The sequence below is a fragment of the Myotis lucifugus genome, unplaced genomic scaffold (genome assembly GCF_000147115.1).
Source record: "Myotis lucifugus unplaced genomic scaffold, Myoluc2.0 scaffold_1099, whole genome shotgun sequence".
NCBI classification, from domain to species: Eukaryota; Metazoa; Chordata; class Mammalia; order Chiroptera; family Vespertilionidae; genus Myotis; species Myotis lucifugus.
This window is the reverse complement of record NW_005872147.1, coordinates 62,530-83,488: the sequence shown is the minus strand read 5'-3', so window position 1 is coordinate 83,488 and position 20,959 is coordinate 62,530. Positions and strand designations below refer to the sequence as shown.

The 20,959-nt window shown below is 59.9% G+C and overlaps 2 protein-coding genes across 5 annotated transcripts in view; both read left to right on the top strand.

Annotated features, from left to right (window-relative positions):
- ATP13A2 (ATPase 13A2) overlaps positions 1-16,521 on the top strand; it is a 17,389-nt gene extending 868 nt beyond the window's left edge. The window contains exons 2-29 of one of the 4 annotated variants that reach the window (XM_006107314.3): positions 3,931-4,025; positions 4,138-4,320; positions 4,630-4,688; positions 4,851-4,977; positions 5,255-5,331; positions 6,411-6,488; positions 6,684-6,753; positions 7,561-7,695; positions 7,790-7,856; positions 7,950-8,081; positions 8,689-8,844; positions 9,758-9,868; positions 9,955-10,001; positions 10,093-10,281; positions 11,361-11,567; positions 12,054-12,149; positions 12,228-12,387; positions 12,492-12,612; positions 12,735-12,859; positions 13,444-13,604; positions 13,728-13,844; positions 13,976-14,055; positions 14,331-14,483; positions 14,564-14,660; positions 15,281-15,504; positions 15,589-15,740; positions 15,870-16,039; positions 16,127-16,521. In XM_006107314.3, the coding sequence (XP_006107376.1) occupies positions 3,931-4,025; positions 4,138-4,320; positions 4,630-4,688; positions 4,851-4,977; positions 5,255-5,331; positions 6,411-6,488; positions 6,684-6,753; positions 7,561-7,695; positions 7,790-7,856; positions 7,950-8,081; positions 8,689-8,844; positions 9,758-9,868; positions 9,955-10,001; positions 10,093-10,281; positions 11,361-11,567; positions 12,054-12,149; positions 12,228-12,387; positions 12,492-12,612; positions 12,735-12,859; positions 13,444-13,604; positions 13,728-13,844; positions 13,976-14,055; positions 14,331-14,483; positions 14,564-14,660; positions 15,281-15,504; positions 15,589-15,740; positions 15,870-16,039; positions 16,127-16,261 (3,524 nt within the window). In that variant the 3' untranslated portion in view covers positions 16,262-16,521. Of the gene's footprint in view, positions 1-3,930; positions 4,026-4,137; positions 4,321-4,629; positions 4,689-4,850; positions 4,978-5,251; positions 5,332-6,410; positions 6,489-6,683; positions 6,754-7,560; positions 7,696-7,789; positions 7,857-7,949; positions 8,082-8,688; positions 8,845-9,757; positions 9,869-9,954; positions 10,002-10,092; positions 10,282-11,360; positions 11,568-12,053; positions 12,150-12,227; positions 12,388-12,491; positions 12,613-12,734; positions 12,860-13,443; positions 13,605-13,727; positions 13,845-13,975; positions 14,056-14,330; positions 14,484-14,563; positions 14,661-15,280; positions 15,505-15,588; positions 15,741-15,869; positions 16,040-16,126 lie in introns of all 4 variants that reach the window. The other 3 variants (XM_006107313.3, XM_023748053.1, XM_006107316.3) reach the window with 3 other exon arrangements.
- A 4,113-nt stretch (positions 16,522-20,634) lies between these two features.
- The window catches only part of MFAP2 (microfibril associated protein 2), a 5,995-nt gene continuing 5,670 nt past the window's right edge, over positions 20,635-20,959 (top strand). Inside the window, exon 1 of the mRNA XM_006107312.3 lies at positions 20,635-20,682. The gene's annotated coding sequence lies outside the window, so the exon portion shown is untranslated. The remainder of the gene's footprint in view (positions 20,683-20,959) is intronic.

Genomic DNA, 20,959 nt, shown 5'->3' with positions numbered 1-20,959 from the left:
CCAGGCCTCAGCAAAGGGCCCACCAGTGCTTGAGCATCCTCTGCAGCTGCAGGGCCCCTCCTCCAGGTCTCTCCTCCCCCAGCTGCCCCCGCAGGCCCCACCCCCAAAGTCTAGAATGCACCCTGCGTGAGGGAGGGGAGAGGCTGAGAAAGATGGCCCCTGAGCTCCCGGTCCAAAGATCGGGGTGCTATTGGCAGGTTGTCCCTCACCCCCCTAGTCTGGCCCCAGGGGAACCACACAGAGGATGCAGCGCTGCCTCCCTGGGCTGCTGCGAGATCCCCAGCAGGAAGCCGGGCTTCCGCAGGAAACTAGAGTTGCCCGATAGCTTTGACTCCAGCCCCTCTGTTCTGCCCCCAGCTTTGCCCCAGGGCTGTGGAGTCAGGCCACGCTGAGCAGTGTGGCTTTGGCCATGTTAATCAACCTGTTTGTGCCTCATTTTAAATGGGGATCCTAATCCAGGCTTTTCACTACGGGGTGGCTGTGAGGAAGGTGCTTGTTTAGACCCATTCTTTCCAGCGACTCCCCTTCCAAGCTGTATGGCCCTGAAAAGGGAACTTCGAAGCTTTGTTCCTCTGCTTCTTCAGCTGTAAAATGGAGATTATACTCCCTCCCTCAGAGGGTTATGCATGAAGGTCAGTTGCTTTTATTCAGAAGAGCAATATAATCCTCGTGAAAGTATTCTTGTCCCACACAGCCTGCACGTGTCTGCTCTGAGCTGGTGGGAGGGAGAGATCCGACACTTCCCTGCCCTTCCTGTGACATCCCGGGGGAGACTGAGATGTGAATAGATAAATAAGCACATCAGAGTGTTTGTGTCCTATTGGAGAGAGTGCCCTGGGCTTGACCTTGGCAGGAGGCTAGATTTGCACAGGTGTGACTTCCTCCTTCAAGCTTCTCTGCCTTTCTTCTTCCCTCGGTTGACTGGGAGAGCATCCAAGGAAAAAGACAATGACGGGTGTGTCATAGATGTGGGAGGAGGGGAGGGAGCAAGTGAGGGTGGCACAAGACGGTCACTGGCCGGACCTTCAAGAGGGGGCTCGCTGGCCGCCGATCAGTTATTCTCATCATTGATGTTTCTATCTCTCCCTCTCCCTTCCTCTCTGAAATCAATAAAGATATATTTTTTAAAAAACACACTCAAGAAGGGGCTTGCGTCTCTGGACCTCACAGCTGACTGGCCTGAGGCAGGAGATGGACATAGTGATGCCTCGTACGTCACGTCCATGCTCTTACGCAGTGAGATGTGCAGGCATTTGTTCATTCATCCAGTGAGTGGTTCCCGAGCCCCAGCCACGTGTCAGGCGCGCTGAGCAGGATGGCCGATGACACCCGTGCAAGCCTGACGTCATGATGGATGTTTGCGGATCCGGGTGGAATGGGCAGAAAGGACTTTGTAGTAGGACAGGCCCTTTCCAGCTGTGAGACAAGCCGGTGAGCTGTCCCGCCGAGGGTTTTAAGGCACTGGGAGCAGTGGCACAGCTGTGCGTGCTCAGGCCGTGTGACAGGAAAGTGGAGGAAAGCCTGGGAAATGGGTCAGCGCAGAGCCACACCTCCCTGGAGGGGAGCCAGCAGCCACCGACCTGGCATGTGCAAGCCCAGGCTTCCGGAACCCCAGACACCCCGGGTGGCTCACTTCCTCCAGTGCCAGCTGCTTCGGTGTTAGGATCCTAGACTTGGGGAGTGGAAGCCCGGAGAGGCTGAGGCACTTGCCTTGCAAAAAACAACAACAACAAAAACACGCTTGCTTGTTAGAGAGCCAGGAGCACAATTACTGTGGAGATGACGACGGTGATGGAGAGGCCTTGCTTAAGTGCATGGACCCTAGATCCGAATCCCACCACTCCCTGGCTGAGTAGCCTTTGGGCCACTTACTACACCTCTCTGGGCCTTAGTTTCCTACTTTGTAAAATAGGGATGAAATGAGTACCTGCTTCATGGGAATAAATGAATTAACAGATGTAAAGCCCTAGGAGCAGGGCCTGGGCTGGGTCAGCCCCTTATAACATGAGGTGCTCTTCCCCTTATACCACAGAATCCTCCAGAGAACAGCTGTAAGGCATGAGAAACTACCCACCCTGCCCACTCGGAGAGCTGGTCTCCAGGGCTGGTGGGGGACTAGCACAAAAGACAGAAAGGACTCCAGGAGCAACTGGGTCTGCGGCCCTTTGCAGTGGGGCAGGCAAAGGGCTGTGGCTTGTTGATGGCAAGCACCTGAGAACCCAGCGTTGCCAGACAGGCTGTGTTGTCCTGAAGGTCCGCGCCTCTGCCCCCCACGCCAGGAGCAGCCTGAGTTTCCCCTGGTTACACCGGAGAGCAGAGGGGCCGCAGCGTTTGTCTGAGGGCTGGGGAAGGAGGGAAATGAAGCCTCAATGAGCCTCACTCACAAGCTGGGCATGGCCAGGCCTAGAGATTGAAGGGACCACCCCAGGGGACCCAGGCAGGGTCTCTATGAGCCCCAGGGAAGAAGAGTCCCTGGCCTCCGGCCCCTCGAGCCTTGAGTAGACTCCTGGCCAGAGCCCCTGATGGTTGAGGGCTACAGGCGTGTGTGTGTGTGTGTGTGTGTGTGTGTGTGTGTGTGTGTGTGTCTTCCTGGAGCTGGTGGCTTCCATCTGTCTTCTGAGTCACCTGAGTGGACAGAGGAGTGATTGGCGGTAGGTGGGGCTTGGGCTAATTTGGTTTCTGAGTCATCGCTGTGAGAGCGGCTTCAGGAGGTGCAGGGTGTATGCCCTGTTCTCTGAAAGTGCCCACATAGACCCCAAAAGCACAGGATCTGGACCCTTGAGTTCCTGGCTCCACCATTTAAGGTGGGGGGGGGGGACAGGGGGGTGTCTCTGAGCCTCAGCTCCCTCATTTGCATAATGGGAAAAAGGAGTCCCCCTCATCGTGTTGCTGGGTTAAATGAGTTAATTTGTGTAGAGGCTTAGAGCAGCTCTTGTCACCTGGGAAGTGCTTAATGGATGTTGGCTGCTCTTATTATGGTTATTACCGTAGTAATTACTATCCCCATCACAAGGCAAGGAGATGTGGGGGCTGGGGTAGGAGACAGACTGCCTGGTCTGATGGGACACATGGCCCCAACCCTCAGGCTGTTCCCAGGTGGTAAAGCAGACGGATTAGAGCCCACCCTGGGGTCTGCCTACCTGGGCCTGCGTCCCTGCGCTGCCGCGTGCTTGTGTGATCTCGGGCAGGTTACCCAGCCTCTCTGAGCCTCATTTTCTTCTGTAAAAGGGGCTAGTCATGGCGCTTACGCGGCAGGGTTATGTGTTAACTGTGTAAAGAGCCAGGAGTAGAGCTCGCACACGCACACGGGTCGCTGTGGCTCGGGAAAGCTGGACGCCCAGGTTTGGGGGCAGAGCAGCTGAGAGGTGATACTGTGACGGTGGCAGGTGCCTGGGACACCACAGTCCCGGGGGCTGGCTCAGCTCACCCTCCTCTCCCGCCCACCCCAGTGACTGGGTCCCTCCTCCCCACTCCCACCCCACCTTTGGGGTGAGGCTGCCCTCAAAGGCGGACTGACGTTTTGTAAGTCCAAACTGGACTTCCCCACATCTCCTCGCTGCCAGGCCTGCGCTGGCCTTGAACAAGGATAAGCAACCGACACTGCCTTCAGGGTGGGGACCAGACGGGAAAGTGGGACACAGCGCTCCCAGGAGGCTGGCAGCAGCATGTGTGAGCGCCGTGGAAGCTCAGGGTGCTCCCCAGGCGCGTCCCCCAAAGCTGGGCCCACCCCCGTCAGAAGTCACCAGACACACAGTAAACAAGACACTGTGCGTGAGAACCAACAGACCGGCCAGATAACAGGCCCGGGAAGACTTGAGCTGTTGTCCCTACCACATCAGTTTATTAAAACGGCGCTGCTTGTTATGTTTAAAGAAATAAGAGGAAGAGGAGCCCCCTGCCCCCAAATGACCTCTTTCTCTCGGTCCACAGACAGCAGCCTTCTGGTGGGCAGCACGGCCGCCAGTTATGGGACCCTGACGATAGAGCCATCTCTCGATCCCCTCAGCTCCTCAGCTTCATCCGTGGTATGTGGGCCAGAGGGGGCAGGTGGGACCAACACCAGGCCGCCCAGACCCCTGGCTTCCTCCTCCAGCCCCCACCCGCCCCCACCTGGCCTTCTCTCCCCTGCGCCCACAGAGGCTCAGCGGCTACTGCGGGAGTCCATGGAGGGTTATCGGCTATCACGTCGTGGTCTGGATGATGGCCGGGATCCCTTTGCTGCTCTTCCGCTGGAAGCCGGCATGGGGGGTGTGGCTGCGATGCCAGCCGTGCAACCTGGCCCGCGCCGAAACACTCGTCATCGAAATAAGAGACAAAGAGGTGAGAGGCCAAGCAGGGCAGCCTAGAGCTGGAGGAAGGTGGCGTTGGGTCAGGTTGGCGGGTGGAGGATGCTCAGGTTCATCCCAGCCTGGCCACTAATTTTCCGTGGGACCTTGTGCAGACTGTTCCCTCTGGACCTCAGCTTTCCCATCTGAGCAGTGGGCGGAAGGGGCAGGTTGGGTGGTTCCTGAGGAGGCCATCTATATTCTTGATCCCTGCCTCCTCCAGCGGGGACTGCCTGGCTGTGGGGAGGAACCTGGGGGGAGGGGAGGTCTCTTCCAGGACTAAGTCCACTCCTCTGTGTTCCAGGATAGTTCGTGGCAGCTCTACACTGTCCGGGTGCAGACTGAGCCCATCAGCGAGGGCAGGTAAGGCAGCCCATCACCCCTTCCCAGAAGCCCCTGTTCCCCGGCCCCCACGCACAAAGGCTCTGGCACCCTCCCATCCCAGGGACAGAGGGTGGCTCTGGGGGGATGGGGAGGTGGTGGGCTAGCTCCCAGAGCTCTACAGTAACCCCCAACCCTCCCCAGCCTGGAGCTGCCCCCACAGACCCAGGCGGAGGATGGGCGGAGCCAGGCTGCTGTGGGGGCAGTACCGGAGGAAGCATGGAAGGACACCGCCCAGCTCCACGGGAGTGAAGAGGTCGTGAGTGGACAGGTGGGTTCTGGACAGTCCTTGCCCCGCTCCGGGCTTTACTCTCAGATGCTGTAGAGTGTGTGTGTGTGTGTGTGTGTGTGTGTGCACGCTCGCACTCAGCGGGGTGGACTCCATGTTCTCCAGGCACCTTTGGTTTTGTCCTAAACATCCGGATGCTGACTGACCACTTTACCCTCCTCTCTTGTCGCTCTCCTGTGACACTGGTCCCTGCCCCCACCCCACCGAGCGCTGCTCCGGGGCTGCCTGAAGCCCAGCCTCTCCCCTCTCCCCCCAGCAGCGGCTGCTGCGGTTCTACCTCTTCCGGGGCCAGCGCTACGTCTGGATAGAGACCCAGCAGGCCTTCTGCCACGTCAGGTAGGGGCATGGCTCACACCACCTCCCACAGGGTGCTGCGTTGGGCCGAGGAAGTGGCCTGGCCTGGGCTCCTCGCAGCTCTGTGCCTTGGCCTCCTGAAATCATGGGCCTGTCACTGGGCCTGGGGGTCTCTATAAACAGGGGATGAAGAGAATCCCCGCCTCCCGGGGCTATTTCGAGGGTGAGGCTCCTAAGTGTCATCTAAAGCTCGGCCCAGCCTCTGGACTCACACCATCTGTTTGGGGTCTGGTCCCAGCTCTGCCACCTCCTAAGCGCTTTATAAATGTGAGCTTACAACACATCAGGGTTGAGCCCCAAGAAGCAGACCCTGAGCCCGGGATTCAAGTGCAGAGTTTGCCTGGACGGTGATCCCAGGAAACACTGGGAAGTGAGGTGGGACAGGCAGGCTGCCAGGGGAGTGGTTATTGTGGGCACCTGGAGCCCAGTCCACTTGGGGATCTCTGAGCCCATGTAGGGCACACACCTCGGGGTGTCCTCACCCCCAGAGTGAGGAGGCTTGGGTACCTGTCCATCATCTCCCTACCACTGTTGGTTGTGGGCAGAGCGAGCCCTTGTAGCTGGGAGAGCCCTTAGGTGTCTGCACTAAGCTTCTGCATCCGCAGAGGTAAATGCCAAGGGCATGGGGGGCGGGGGGCACCAGCAGCCTCTGCTACATACGAAGAGCAGCAAAGATCACAATGGGTTTGTCACTTAGTGAGTGCCAGGCACTGTCCAAGCACGTGGCAGGCTTACCTCCTGTAACCCGCCCGCAGCCTCTGAGCGTGGTGCTATCACCATTCCCACGTTGCAGATGAGAAAACTGAGGCACAGAGAGGTTAAGTGACTTACCCAAGGCATCATTGCTCTTGTCACTATTGAATATCGTCATCTCTCATTGTTCTCTTTCCTTGCTGAGAGGGTTTGGGGCCAATCAGAGGAACCAAGGAGAAAGTTAAGCCCAGGGTTAGTGAGGGACTGGCTTTCCCTGGGAGCTTAGTGTGGCAGAAGTGGGCCGAAGGGGCTGGGGGTGCAGAGCGCAGGCCCCGTCACCTACACAATGCCCCTCCCCACCTTCCCAGCCTCCTGGACCAAGGCCGCACCTGTGATGACATCCACCACTCCCGCTCCGGCCTCGGCCTCCAGGACCAAACCGTGAGGTGTGTGCTGCCCTGAACCAGGGTCCCTGAGAGCTGGGGACGCCTTGCCCCCACCCCGCGTGTTGCCTTCTTCCAGTCACCTGCCTTCTCTGGACCTCAGTTTCCCCAGCTGTAAAATGGGGAGCTCTCACCCCAAGAGGGTCCAGCTGCCACAGCCCCTTTCGTCTGATGGCTTTGCCCCTTCTCCTCTTACAGGAAGGCCATCTACGGCCCCAACGTGATCAGTGTACCGGTCAAGTCCTATCTGCAGCTGCTGGTGGACGAGGTAGGCTGTCGCTGGGCTGCGTCCCACCTCTGGCCTGGACTGGCTGTGTCACCTTGGCCAGGGGCTTGCCTTCTCTGGGCCCAGACTAGCTGTCCCCTTCTCCACCGTAGAGTCATCTCAGACCCAACCCCAGTCAGCTCAGGGTGAGGAACGGGAGGTTCTGGCCCAGGCTGGGGACTAGAAGCCAAGGTGAACCCACACAGCCTGGGCTCCTGCTCTGTGCCGAGCCCAGGTCCGGGTCTGTCCGTATGCCACCTCCTCATCTCCCACAGCCCCGTGAGCAGGGACTAGGAGTGGGGACACTCTGCTCACATATAAGGAACATGAGCTTCAGAGCGGGGATGTGGCAGGGCCAAGGTCACACAGGGACAAGGGAAGCCAGTGACCCTGACGCTTAGGAGTATAGTTACCCTCCCAGCCCTCTGAGCCAGGGACAGACGCCTGTGAAGGGCAGAGGTTCTTAGAGTCTGGTCTGATGTGAGCTCTGGAGAGCCACTTGGGAACTCGGTGGGCCAGTGATTTCGGCCTCCTGTGCCTCAGTTTCCTCACCTGTAAAGTGGAGCTGATGGCAGCATCTGCCTGGCGGAATTGTCATCACATGTGTGACCCTTAGACGAAGTGCTTCTCAGGGGCCCGGCATGCGCATGCCCACGTCCTGTGCAGAGCGAAGAAGCTGGGGCTGAGGGACGCCTGGATGGACTGACAGGGCCTGGCTGTGGTCCTGTGACCGCTGCAGGGCACTCTGCTCCCTGTGCTGGGCTGCCCTGGGAACCACGGGCCTGACACTGCCTCCTGCCCCTCCCCCAGGCACTGAACCCCTACTACGGGTTCCAGGCCTTCAGCATCGGGCTGTGGCTGGCTGACCACTACTACTGGTACGCCCTGTGCATCTTCCTCATCTCCTCCGTCTCCATCTGCCTCTCGCTGTACAAAACCAGAAAGGTGGGTGATGTGAGGTGGGTGGGGCAGGGCGGGACAGATGGGTCCCTAAGGGGGGCTCCACCCATCCACTCCCTGCTTGTCCCCCTGATTACAGCAAAGCCAGACCCTGAGGGACATGGTCAAACTGTCCGTGCGAGTGTGCGTGTGCCGGCCTGGGGGAGGTGAGAGCTGGGGAAGGGAGGGAGGTGGGGGAGGTGGCTGGGGCCTCCCCCTTCCCGCCTCCGGGTCAGGCTGAGGCTTCCGCTTGCCTGCAGAGGAGGAATGGGTTGACTCCAGCCAGCTGGTGCCCGGAGACTGCCTGGTGCTGCCCGAGGAGGGTGGGCTGATGCCCTGCGACGCCGCGCTGGTGGCCGGCGAGTGCGTGGCCAACGAGAGCTCTCTGACAGGTCAGCCCACCCCTGGCCCGCCGGCTCCTGCATTTCCCTCCCTGCACCAGCCCCGCAGCCTCGCATCAGGACTTCTAGTTTGAGTTTTCTTTTCCCTCCTGCCAACCTCCTGGCTTCAGCATTACTCATTCCGCACCCCTCGGGCCCTCAGTAAGAGATCGCTGCTCTGCCAGGCAGCGGGCTCGGGGCCCTGCAGTGGTTAAGCCCCCTCGTGTCAATACCTTCATTGGTTTGAATGATAAAAATAGCACAGCTTGTTATAAAAGAATTCCCACGGAAGGAGGCGGTCTCCCCCAGCCCCTGCCCCTGCTTCGCGTATGTGTGCACACGCACACTCCTGACTCCCCGAGAGACGGTTCCTGGTAACTGACTGGCTGCACACACCCTTCCGGGACTGTCTCGCTGTGTCTTTATGTCGTGGCCCTCTCTGCCCTCAGTGGCCCTCTCTGTAAAATGGGGGCAGTGGTTTTTCACACGTGGTCATGAGAGTTACATGAGGCCTGGGGCTGGGAAACAATTCCCCACATAACTCTTGGTCTTGTTGGCGGGACTGGGGTGGGGGGGCGGGCACAGAGGCCGTCATGGGCCTCACACCACATCCTTGCAGGGGAGAGCGTGCCAGTGCTGAAGACGGCCCTGCCCGAGGGGCCAGTGCCCTACGGCCCGGAGACCCACCGGCGGCACACACTCTTCTGCGGGACCCTCGTCTTGCAGGCCCGGGCCTTCGTAGGACCCCACGTCCTGGCCGTGGTGACCCGAACAGGTAGGAGTCAGGGAAGCAGGGAGGGTGCCGGGCCCAGCACCTGGAAGAGAGGCCTGTGCGTGCACCACCCTCTTCATTCAGGGGACATGGGGCAGGGAGGACCCATCTCTGCCGCTGCCCTGCTTGGGGTTGGCTGGAGCGGGAGGGATGTGGCGAGCAGGAAAGAGCCCCTTCCCCAGCCCCCAGGTTTCAGTTACCTGCAGTCAGCCACGGCCTGAAAATAGTAAGCGGAAAGTTCCAGAAATGAACAGTTGTTTAGTTTTAAGTTGCACGCTGTTCTGAGTAGCATGATAAATCTCACACACTCCCACTCTGTCCCACCGGAGACGTAAGCTTCCCTTTGCCCAGCACATTCATGCCCGGTACTCCACCCGCCCAGCAGTCACTTCGCCGACGCGGTTACCAGATTGGGTGTCGAGGTGTCACAGTGCTTGTGTTCAGGAAACCCTTATTTTCTTAATAATGACCCCAAAGTACGAGAGTAGTGATGCTGGCAATTCAGGTACGACAGAGAGAAGCCGTAAAGCGCGGCCTTTAAGTGAAAAGGTGAGTACCTATCGGAGGAAACAGTATATATAGGGCGCGTTACCGTCACGGTTTCAGGCACCCACTGGGGGTCTTGGAACACGTCCCTTTCAGATAAGGGGGGACTACTGTGCAACTTCAGCAGGTTCTCACCACCTGGGAACGAGACCCAAAGTCACCGGATCGGACTTACTAATTGAGTTTTTACTAAACTCTACAAGGGCTGGACAAGGCCTGTGGGCTGTCATGTGTGACCTCAACTGGGTAACTTTTAACCCTGGAGCATTATGTCCTACAACCCCAGCGCTGCAGGTGGGATGGGTAGGGATTGAGGAAACCCATCTTGACCTTCAGCATCCCCTGCCTCAGTTTCCCCATCTCCTCACAGGGTTCTGCACGGCTAAAGGGGGGCTGGTGAGCTCCATCTTGCATCCCCGGCCCATCAACTTCAAGTTCTACAAACACAGCATGAAGTTTGTGGCTGCCCTGTCTGTCCTGGGTGAGTGTACCCTGTGCCCCACTCTGCCGTGGTCCCCAAGGCCCCAGCCTAAACCCCGCTGAGTCCCTCCCTTGCTGTCTCCCCAGCTCTCCTCGGCACCATCTACAGCATCTTCATCCTCCACCGAAACCGGGTGAGCCTGGGGGCTGGCTGGGTGGGGGCTGCCAGTAGGAGTCCAGGGCCCATCCAGTCCGGCCCTTGGCATTCACGGTGCCCCCTGCCAGGTGCCTGTGAACGAGATCGTGATCCGGGCTCTGGACCTGGTGACGGTGGTGGTGCCGCCCGCCCTGCCAGCCGCCATGACCGTGTGCACGCTCTACGCCCAGAGCCGGCTGCGGAGCCGGGGCATCTTCTGCATCCACCCGCTGCGCATCAACCTGGGGGGCAAGCTCCGGCTGGTGTGCTTCGACAAGGTGGGGGCCGTGGGCGGGGCACAGACAGGCATCACGGGCCAGGCCTCCCCACCTGCAGTCTTCACTCAGCAGCGTTGGCCGAGGGGCCTGCTGAATGCCAGGCCCTGTCCTGGGGGTGGAAACACAAAATGTCTGAAGATCATTTATATCATTTTGTTTGAGAGGCCACTGAGGGCCCTACTGTGCGCCCCAGGAACTACCCCTCAGTGACCCGCAGAGATGGACAGGGGTATGGGTATGTGTGTGTGCGTGTGTGTGTGTGTGTATGTGCGCGTGTGCGCGCGCGCACCTACTCCCCTCACAGCAAGTGAGCCAGGGAGCACAGAGAGCCACCGGTGTGATGGGTTTTAGAAAGGAAGTGAATGGGGTACATAATGGGTGGTACATGGGGGTCACTCTCTTAGAGAGGGCAGTCAAAGAGCAGGTCCCTGAGTGACCTCAGTGAGGGGTGAACCGCACAGATGTGGCAGGACAGGGGTGGGGTGTAGGGGCAGTTGGGCAGGAACCAATGTGGCTCCTTGGAGGAATAGGCCATGTGCTTGGGGCCCCGGGAGCAGTGGGGAGATGCTGTTCTGGGGGCAGGGGGGCCATGAGAGTTTTGAGTGGAAAGGGTGGTGCATGATCAGATTCTCAGAGTCCCCAGGCTAGACGAGGAGCCAGACAGGTAACCGATGGAAGTGTAGGAAATGCAGGCATTCTTTTATTCATTCGTTTGTTCATTCATTCATTCAACAATTACACTGACCAGACCTTCTCCCTGGTACTGCAGTGAGCAATTGACGGGGTAGCAAAGAGGCTGTGGGTGGGAGCCCAAAGCCAGGACACCTGACCCAACCGTAGGATTAAGGAAGGCTTCCGGGAGGAAATGATGCTGATGAAACAGCAGGGGCTGGGGAGGGCCGATCAGCACAGGGATCCAAATGTGCAAAGGCCCAGAGACGAGAGAGGACCTCTTCTGGCTCCAGCTCTGGCTCCTGGGCTCCCATGGGACCCACCTGGCCTGGGGTGTGGGCGCCCAACCCAGCAGGGCACAGCTCATCCCAGGCCTCACCACCGGGCTGCCCCCTTGCCCCCTGCAGACAGGCACCCTCACTGAGGATGGCTTGGATGTGATGGGTGTGGTGCCCCTGCAAGGGCAGGCCTTCCTGCCACTGGTCCCAGAGCCCCGCCGCCTGCCCATGGGGCCCCTGCTCCGAGCACTGGCCACCTGCCACGGCCTCAGCCGGCTCCAGGACACCCCAGTGGGCGACCCTATGGACCTCAAGATGGTGGAATCTACTGGCTGGGTGAGGAGGCCAAACAGGGTGGCTGGGCCCTAGGTAAGCCCACCTGGTCTTCATTCTAGGACTTCCAGGGTGGTCTCGGTTGTGCCATCATCAGTGGTAACAATGGTCAAGGCCACGTGCTCAGCACCTACTATGTGCCAGCACCTACTAAGTGCCAGCACGCTGTTGTAGCTGTTGTCCATCTCTTCACGTACTCCTCCCTGTGGCCCCAGGAAGGAAGCCTAAAGCTGCTTCACAGGGAGGAAGCTGAGGCTGAGGGAGATTGGCAATAGCTTGTCCAAGGTCACCAGCAGCTTTTAAGTGGCAACGCCAGAGTTTGCACTTGGGTCCACCTGACCCCAAAGCCCACATTCTTCTGTTCTATCCAGTCTCACGTTAAGGGAGTCTTTCATAAGTCTGACTGAATCTCTCCTGCTGCCTCTCTCCACGGGCCAAGGATCGGCTGCCCCAGGCCCTCTGATGCCAACCTCTCTGCCTGCCTCCCAGGTCCTGGAGGAGGGGCCGGCTGCAGACTCGGCATTTGGGTCCCAGGTGTTGGCAGTGATGAGACCTCCCGTTCAGGAGCCCCAGTTGCAGGGCATGGTGAGCTGAGGGTGTGCCTGTGGGGTGGGAGGAGAGGGCTCCACAGGCCAGCCCCTCAGCTGCCTCTCCAACCTGCAGGAGGAGCCCCCGGTGCCCGTCAGCATCCTCGGCCGCTTTCCCTTCTCGTCATCCCTGCAGCGCATGAACGTGGTGGTGGTGTGGCCAGGGGCCGCTCAGCCAGAGGCCTATGTCAAAGGCTCCCCTGAGCTGGTGGCAGGCCTCTGCGACCCCAAGACAGGTGAAGGGTCCACTGGTCGGCCTTGGCACAGAATGGGGTGGGCACCCAGCCTCTGTCCCTGCATCCCCCTTCTTGTCCCAGTGACTTCTGCCTCTGCCTGGCAGTGCCCGACAACTTCGCCCAGATGCTGCAGAGCTACACGGCCACCGGCTACCGCGTCGTGGCCCTCGCTGGCAAGCCGCTGCCCATCCCACCCAGCCTGGAGGCAGCTCAGCAACTGACCAGGTGGACCCTGGACACCAAGCCTCAGGCGCGGGCAAAGGGAGGCCTGGTGCAGGCAGAGCCCAGAACTGGGGGAGGGGGGGAGGGGCCTCGTTCACTGCGTGACCTCTGACCCCACCCTGCAGGGACGCGGTGGAGCAGGAGCTGAGTCTCCTGGGGCTGTTGGTCATGAGGAATCTGCTGAAGCCACAGACCACATCAGTCATCCAGGCTCTGCGGGGGACCTGCATCCGCACGGTCATGGTGACAGGTACCAGCGGGCCGGTGAGGCAGGCTGCCCCCTGCTGGGCAGACAGATACCTAGTGCCACTTCCGGGGGCACATGTCATGGATCTTTATACAGTGTCCCTCCCACCTGGTCATTGCCACCCCATCTGACAGACGAGGAAGGTGAGGCCCAGAGGGCCCAGGGGTGGTGTGGGGCAGCCGGGGCTCCACCCCCACGGCTCACCTGCTGGGTGGCCTCTCCAAGGTCGTTTCCACCTCTGAGAAATGGGGGAAATGACAAAGGTGGTGACAGTTTCATGGAGCAAAAAAAGCAAGATTCTAGCCAGGTGGCATGGAGGAGCCCAATGGGTCTGTTTCCTCCTGTCCCCCCGTCACCTCCCCCACACGCTCTTCCCAGCAAGTCCCACAGCACTAAGCAGTATGTGTGGACCTCACACCCAGGCCCCCAGTTTCTAAGACCTTTGACGCCTAATTCTATAGACGAGAAAACCGAGGTTCACGAACATTGATAACCTGTCCAGCCCCAGTGTTCCCATCCGCGAGTGGCAGGAGAGTGAGGGTGGCCCCTGGCAAGAACTGGACCCTGACCTGCCCCATGCCCTCCAGGGGACAACCTGCAGACAGCCGTCACTGTGGCCCAGAGCTGCGGCATGGTGGGCCCTCAGGAGCGTCTGGTCATCGTCCACGCCACTGCCCCTGAGCGGGGCCAGCCTGCCTCCCTCGAGCTCCTGCCCGTGGAGTCCTCGGTGGCTGTGAACGGGGCTAAGGTGAGGTTGGCCCAGAGTTCCTGCCGCATACCCAGCTGGTGACCTCACCCCTGTGTCACCTGACCCGCCCAGCAATCGGGGTGGGGGGGCAGGGGAGCTGAGCTGAGCTTCCTGGGCCCCTAGGATCCTGACCAGGTCGCAAACTACACCGCGGAGCCAGACCCCCGATCCAGCCACCTGGCCCTCAGCGGGTCCACCTTTGCTGTGCTTAAGAAGCACTTCCCCAGGCTACTCCCCAAGGTAGGGCTTTCCCTCCCCCCACCCCCCACCTCCCTGGCCACCCCCCACCTCCCGCTGCACTGCTCTTTCCTCTTGGCTCCCCCACCCCCATCCTGTGGCTGCCTCAGCCCCCCTCCCCCTTGTGCTCCCAGGTCCTGGTTCAGGGCACCATCTTTGCCCGTATGGCTCCTGAGCAGAAGACAGAGCTGGTGTGTGAGCTGCAGAAGCTTCAGTGAGTGCACATGGGGGAGGGAGAGGGGGCACATGCTGGTCCAGGAGCCCCTGCCTCCCACCTCAGGGGTCAGAGAGAACCCATGCAGGCTCCTGGGGCTATCAAGCCAAAGTCATCATTGTACCCATTTACTGAGCACCTACTATGCACCAGGCACCATGCAGGCAGTAGGGACCCAGCCATCCCCGTGTTCTCCCAGCAAGCCCGGGAGGCACCTCACAGGCTCAGAGCCAGCTCATGAATTCAGGCCAAGCCTGCCCACCCCTCCGTGTCAGGTACTGTGTGGGCATGTGCGGGGACGGCGCCAATGACTGTGGGGCCCTGAAGGCAGCAGACGTGGGCATCTCACTCTCCCAGGCTGAAGCCTCGGTGGTCTCGCCCTTCACCTCGAGCATGGCCAGCATCGAGTGTGTGCCCATGGTCATCAGGTGAGGCGAGCAGGGGCCCGTGGCGAGGGCTGGCCCATCAGCCAGCCCAGGCGCCCTAATGTCCATACCCTGCTCCCCAGGGAAGGCCGCTGTTCCCTCGACACGTCCTTCAGCGTCTTCAAGTACATGGCCCTGTACAGCCTGACCCAGTTCATCTCCGTGCTGATCCTCTACACGGTGGGCATCTGCAGAGCTCCCTCACAGAGCCGTGCCTGAGAGCAGGCCCCGAGCCAGGCCCAGGGAGAGGGACGCTCAGGGGAATGGTTAGGGGACCAGCCGGTTCTGGGATAAATGGCCAGGCTGGTGTGCGAGGGTGAAAGCACAGAGCCTGTGGGCCCTCGGAAACTGGAGAGTGGTTCTGCCCTCCTGGAGCTCCCCCAAGGGACACTGAGGCAGAGCCCAGGCCCGGGAAGGAGGTGGAGGCGGGTGTGGGACAGAGCCCAGGCCCCTGCCCTTTCTCGTGTTTCCCCATCAGGGGCATCTCGGCTCCTCTCTGAGCACAGGCCATGCCCCTGTGGAAGCCATGCTGCAGCCGGTCCTTAGTGTCTGGGGTCTGCCCCATGTCCACCTGAAGCCCGGGGCTTTCTGTGGGCAGGAACCGTGCCCTCCCCTAACCCAGTGCTTCACGAGGCAGGGCCTCAGTCTCCCCGAGGCCAGGACTTCCCTGTGAGTAGGGGAACCTGCCCATCAGTTCAGGCCTCGCAAAGTCAGCAGAGATGGGAGAGGGGCTTCCTAAGGGCAGGGCTGTGCCTCCCGTGGGACTAGCAGCTACCTTTCCTCTGCCCTTCCTCCCACAGATCAACACCAACCTGGGCGACGTGCAGTTCTTGGCCATCGACCTGGTCATCACCACCACGGTGGCCGTGCTCATGAGCCGCACGGGGCCGGCACTGGTACTGGGGCGGGCGCGGCCGCCGGGGGCACTGCTCAGCGTGCCCGTGATGAGCAGCCTGCTGCTGCAGGTGGCCCTGGTGGCCGGCGTGCAGCTGGGGGGCTACTTCCTGGCTGTGGCCCAGCCCTGGTAAGTAGGGTGCCCGTCCCCAAATCCCACCCTGCCGTGTCCTCGGCATGCTCATCCCCTGACCCCTGGTCCCCATACCCTCAGGTTTGTGCCTCTGAACAAGACAGTGCCCGCGCCAGACAACCTGCCCAACTACGAGAACACAGTAGTCTTCTCTCTGTCCAGCTTCCAGTACCTCATCCTGGCTGCAGCCGTGTCCAAGGGGGCGCCCTTTCGCCGGCCGCTGTACACCAACGGTGCTGCTGCGGGTGGGGCGGGGCGGGGCGGGCACAGGAAGGGGAGGGGCTGGGGGCTGGTGCCTATGGGGGGGGGGTCCCTGGTGCCTATGGGGGGTTCCCTGGCCTAACAGACTCCCCCACCCCCAGTGCCCTTCCTGGTGGCCCTGGCGCTCTTGGGCTCCATCCTGGTGGGCCTCCTCCTGGTCCCCAGCCTCCTGCAGGGGCCACTGGCACTGAGGGACATCACCGACACCTGCTTCAAGCTGCTGCTGCTGGGCCTGGTCGCCTTCAACTTCGTGGGGGCCTTCATGCTGGAGGTGGGCCCCCCCTGTTGGGTCAGAGGGACTCTGGGTAGGGGGGACCCAAATGGCCACCCCCCTGCACTGTCCCTGCTCTCTCTGCAGAGTGCGCTGGACCAGTGCCTCCCAGGCTGCCTGCGGTGGCTGCGGCCCAAACGGGCCTCCAAGAAGCGGTTCAAGCAGCTGGAGCGGGAGCTGGCGGAGCAGCCCTGGCCGCCGCCCACCCGGCCTGGGAGGTAGTGCGCCCCGTCCGGCCCACTGGACTCTGACCCCTGCCTCTGAGCCACCGACGGCCCCCTCTGCAGACCCCACGACCACTACTGCAGCCCCGAGGTTGGCGGTTGTCACACTCCTGCCCCAAGTCTGCCCAGCCAGCCTCCCTGCCCCCACCTGGAGAAATGCTACCTGTGTCCTCCTCTTCAAACATCCCGTAGAGACAGCAGCCTCCAGCCCCACCCAGCCGCTGTCAGTGTAGCAAATAAAGTCATTATTTTATTGGCTTGGCAGTGCCTGTTTCCTACCTGGTACCTGAGCCAGGTGCCCAGCTGGCAGCCCCTGCCCGTGTCTGCTCCTGGTGCCCCTGATTTTTCAGGCCACAGCAGACACCTCTCTGGGCCTCCGTTTCTTTAGTAATATTTCTGGGTGCAGCTGTTCCTGGTGCTGTTAGGCCTGTAGCCTTGTCATGTCCCCATGTTACAGACACAGAAACAGGCTTAGAGGTCACACAAGTCAGAGGTGGGGCCAGATGGCTTTGACTCCAGGATCCACTCTTAACCTGCCTACCTTCCTGCGGGGGCAGAAAGACAAAGGACTTGCCTCAGGCGAGTGCCAGTGCCTCGGTGACATCTCACAGGGCAGCTCCTCTGTCTCCCCCACCCCACTTCCTGGGACGGGTTTGTGGTCCAGTTCCTGCCTCCGGTGAAAATCCAGGCTCTGAGCCCAATCTCCCTGCCAAACCATGTGTACTGTCCTCCCGGGAAGGCTAGGTGCTTCTGACCTCACCCCACCGGCGGGGCCGTGGCCAAGCCCTACTCTGGGATGGAACTCGGTGGTCGGGCCCATCTGGGCTGGGCAGGGGAGAACAGGAAGCAAAGGCTGATCCCTGCCCTCCAGAAGCCCTGCCCACCCCATTACCGGAAGCCCTGGCATCATCCCCAGCCCTGCCCCAGCAGGAGCTCAGTAAATGTTGAGTCAAACTGAGGAGAAGGGATGGTGGGTGTGAAAAGGTAATGGGATATCAGGCACATCCACAGAGCGGCCGTGGGCACGGAGTCATCAGCCGGCAACTGTTGGGTGGCGTTTGCTGTTCAAGGGGAGGCCAGAGGACACACTGAGAGGCCTGGGTGTGAATGCCCCCTCCACCCTTAGCCAGTTCATGCATTTAGTGGGCAGTCATGTGCCAGGCACAGTGGTGGTGTGCCTTTGCTGGTGTGCAGCGTGTAACCTGGTGTGAGATGATTAGGAAAGGAGCAAATCTGCCTGGCCAGTGTGGCTCAGTGGTTGAGCATTGACCTACGAACAGGAGGTCACGGTTTGATTCCCAGTCAGGGCATATGCCCTGCCCGGGTTACTGGCTCGATCCCCAATGGGGGATGTGCAGGAGGCAGCCAGTCAATGATTCTCATCATTGATGTTTCTATCTCTCTCCCTCTCCCTTCCTCTCTAAAATCAATAAAATACCTTTTTTTTTTTAAAGTATGCATGATCCTGTTTCTTTTCATTTTTTTAAAATATATTTTATTGAATTTTTTACAGAGAGGAAGGGAAAGGATGGAGAGTTAGAAGCATCGATGAGAGAGAAACATCGATCAGCTGCCTCCTGCACACCCCCCACTGGGGCTGTGCCTGCAACCAAGGTACATGCCCTTGACCGCGATCGAACCCAGGACCCTTCAGTCCGCAGGCCGACGCTATCTCCGCTGAGCCAAACCGGTCAGGGCAATAATAATATTTTTTAAAAAAAGAAAAAAGGGGAGCAAATCTCCCAGAGCACACACACCCACTACTCCCTCCTGAGAAGCCACCCCCTCTGCTTAGGCCCTTTGGGCCAGGGGAGTGGGTGGGAGCAGCAGAGAGGATCTGGAAGCCAGGACACGAGAGTAGGCAGCCTTGGGGCCTCGATTTCCCCCTTTTGATGAGTAGGGGTTGGGGTTTCTACCAGGCCATTTCCTCTCCTACCCAAGTGGGATTTCGCCTATTAGGGGTGAAGGGCTAAGGGAGGGTACAAAGGGCTGGGGTGGCCCCCAGGGACCATAGCACTCCGGGTGACAAAGGTGATAGACACTGAAGGTGGCAGATACTCATTCATTCCACAAACCAGCACCAAGGAACAAGTGATGCACAGGACATAACAGCAGTCCCCTCTTATCCACAGGGGATATGTTCCAAGACCCCTAGTGGATGCCCGAAACCACGGATAATACTGAACCCTACATACACAGTTTTTTCCCAGACATACCTATGATAAAGTTTATAAATTAGGCACAGTGGGAGATTAAGAACATAACTAATAAACAAGGACAATTGTAACAATATCCTATATAATAAAAGGCTAATATGCAAATCAACCAAACAGCAGGATGACTGGTTGCTATGACGAGCACTGACCACCAAGGGGCAGATGTTCAACGCAGGAACTGCCCCCTGGTGGTCAGTGTGCTCCCACAGGAGGAGCGCTGCTCAGCCAGAAGCTGGGCTCCCGCCTCTAGGTCAGTCGGACATCCCCCGAGGGCTCCCGGACTGTGAGAGGGTGCAGGCCAGGCTAAGGACGCCCCCACACCCCTGCACAAATTTTGTGCACCAGGCTTCTAGTGCTATAATAAAAGCTGTGTGAAGGTGGATTAGTAAATAAAATAAGGGTGACTGGGTCTGAACCGAGACAGCTACTCAGTGACTAACAGGGGGACAGCACGAACCCCATGGACAAAGACGGGTTCATGTCCAGCTGGATGGAGTGAGATAGTTTGAGATTTCATCATGCTACTCAGAATGGTGTGCAATGTAAAACTTAGCATTGTTTCTTTCTGGAATTTTCTATGTAATATTTTCAGACCTGATGTTCCATGGCTAACTGAAACTGCGGAAAGCAAAAGGGGGGACTGCTGGACTTAGTCCTGTCTAATAAGATTCAGAGTCTAAGGAATAGGCAGTTGTGGGGAGCATGATGGAGTGAGGACCTGAATCAAGGGGTACCCCAATCTCCTCCTCCGGGCTGCAGCCCCCTGCCTCAGGCCTAGGCTCCCACAACTAGGCAGGACCGAGAATGCCCCAGAGGCAGAGGACCTGCACCCCCCACTCCGCCAGTCTCTCCCAGGAGAGTCAAGTGACTTCATTCATTCATTCATTCATTCCACAGATGTTCACTGAAGAGCTGCTGAGCCCGGCTCTGTGCCTAATCAGCAAAAACCCAGGGTGAGCGCAAACTTGTCCCTGTCTTCATGTGGTGGACAGGCTCATCAAAAGGTCCCCCAGGCACGGGGCAACAGGACAGCTGAGAGCAGTAAAACAGAAGGTTCTGAAGCATGACAGGGAGAAAGGGCAGGCTCCTCTGAGGAAGGGAGGGTTCCATCTACAACCAGGAGGAGGTGGGCCTCACAGTGTTCAGGAGGAAGAAGAGCTTGAGCAAAGGCCCTGTGGCAGCTGAGAAAGGAGTTTGGTGAGAGCCGGCCAAAAGGTCATGCGGCTGGAGGGGGACCAAGCAGGGAAGGAGGAGGCAGAGCCAGACCAGGATAAAGGGTAGGGCCCTTTCGGGCCACGGGGAAGCTTAGCCTTGACCCTAGGTACCATGGAAACGGAGGGACGGCTGTCCATAGAAGGGGCCAGGGTCTGAGGCGGGCAGGGGAAGGCAGGGCCCACTTGGAGGTTGTTAGAGTCCAGGCAAGAGATGGCGGTGGCTTACTCCGCTTTGGGGGCAGAGGACAGACTCACAAGGTATTTTGGAGGCAGAGTTAGTGTCTGCAGCTGTGTTGGATGCCGGGGCTGAGGTCAGTAGAAACCAGAGTAACAGGAGGATGGTGGGGGAAGGAGAACACCTTCCAGGGCCAGGTCTGGGGGAGGGCCAGGGGTCCTGAATTTGGACTTGGATCCTTGTTGAATCTATATGCCTTGGGGGACATTGGCGGGCCAGGCCTGGCAGGCTGGAGCCCGTGGGCTGAAAGAAATGCTGGGTATGGAAGCCACTCAGCCCAGAGATGAAGACGACCCAGAAGGCACAGCCAGAGGCAGGGGCAAAAGCAGGCCAGGGAGGGTGTCCTCCAAGCTGGGAGAAGCGCGGGGAGCGCAAGGCTTTCTTCCCGCTGAGCGGCTCCGGGGGATCCCCTTTATGAGCCTCGGTTTCCCCCTCTGTAAAATGGGGTACCACTGACTGCGGGCCAGATGTGATGGGAGAGAAGGAGAAAGCGTCCTGCACAATTAGGTGTTGAACAGACCCGAGGACGGCCCCTCCCCAGGTACCCTCCCCCCACCCTCGCCCCCCAGAAGCCGGTGGAGCCGGTGGAGGACCCGAGGGCGCGGCGACCTGGGCAGCGGCTCTCGCGTTAGGACCCAGCGGATCCGGGGCTGGAAGGCGGACGCCGGCCGTCGGGGGCCCGGAGGGGGGCTCAGCGGGCAAAGGGGCGGTTCTGGCGGCGGACGCGGAGCGGGCGGCGCAGTGACCGGGCCAGGTAGGCGCGGGCCGGGCTGCGGGCCTCGGCGGGGAGCGCGCGGGGGTCCCACGCTGCGGGCCTCGGGGGGCGGTGCGCGGCTCTGCGGGTCCCCGATCTGGGGGCAGCTGCCGGCGTCCCGAGTCCCGGCCATCTGAGCAGATGCTAAGAGGCCACTTGGAAAGTTTGGGGATCGCTTTGAGGGAGGACGCGAGTTGGGAAGGGAGGGGAGCCCGAGTTTGGGGGGAGCCAGAAGTGGGGGCGTCAGGGGCGGGGCTGCTTTTGTTCTCCCTGGGAG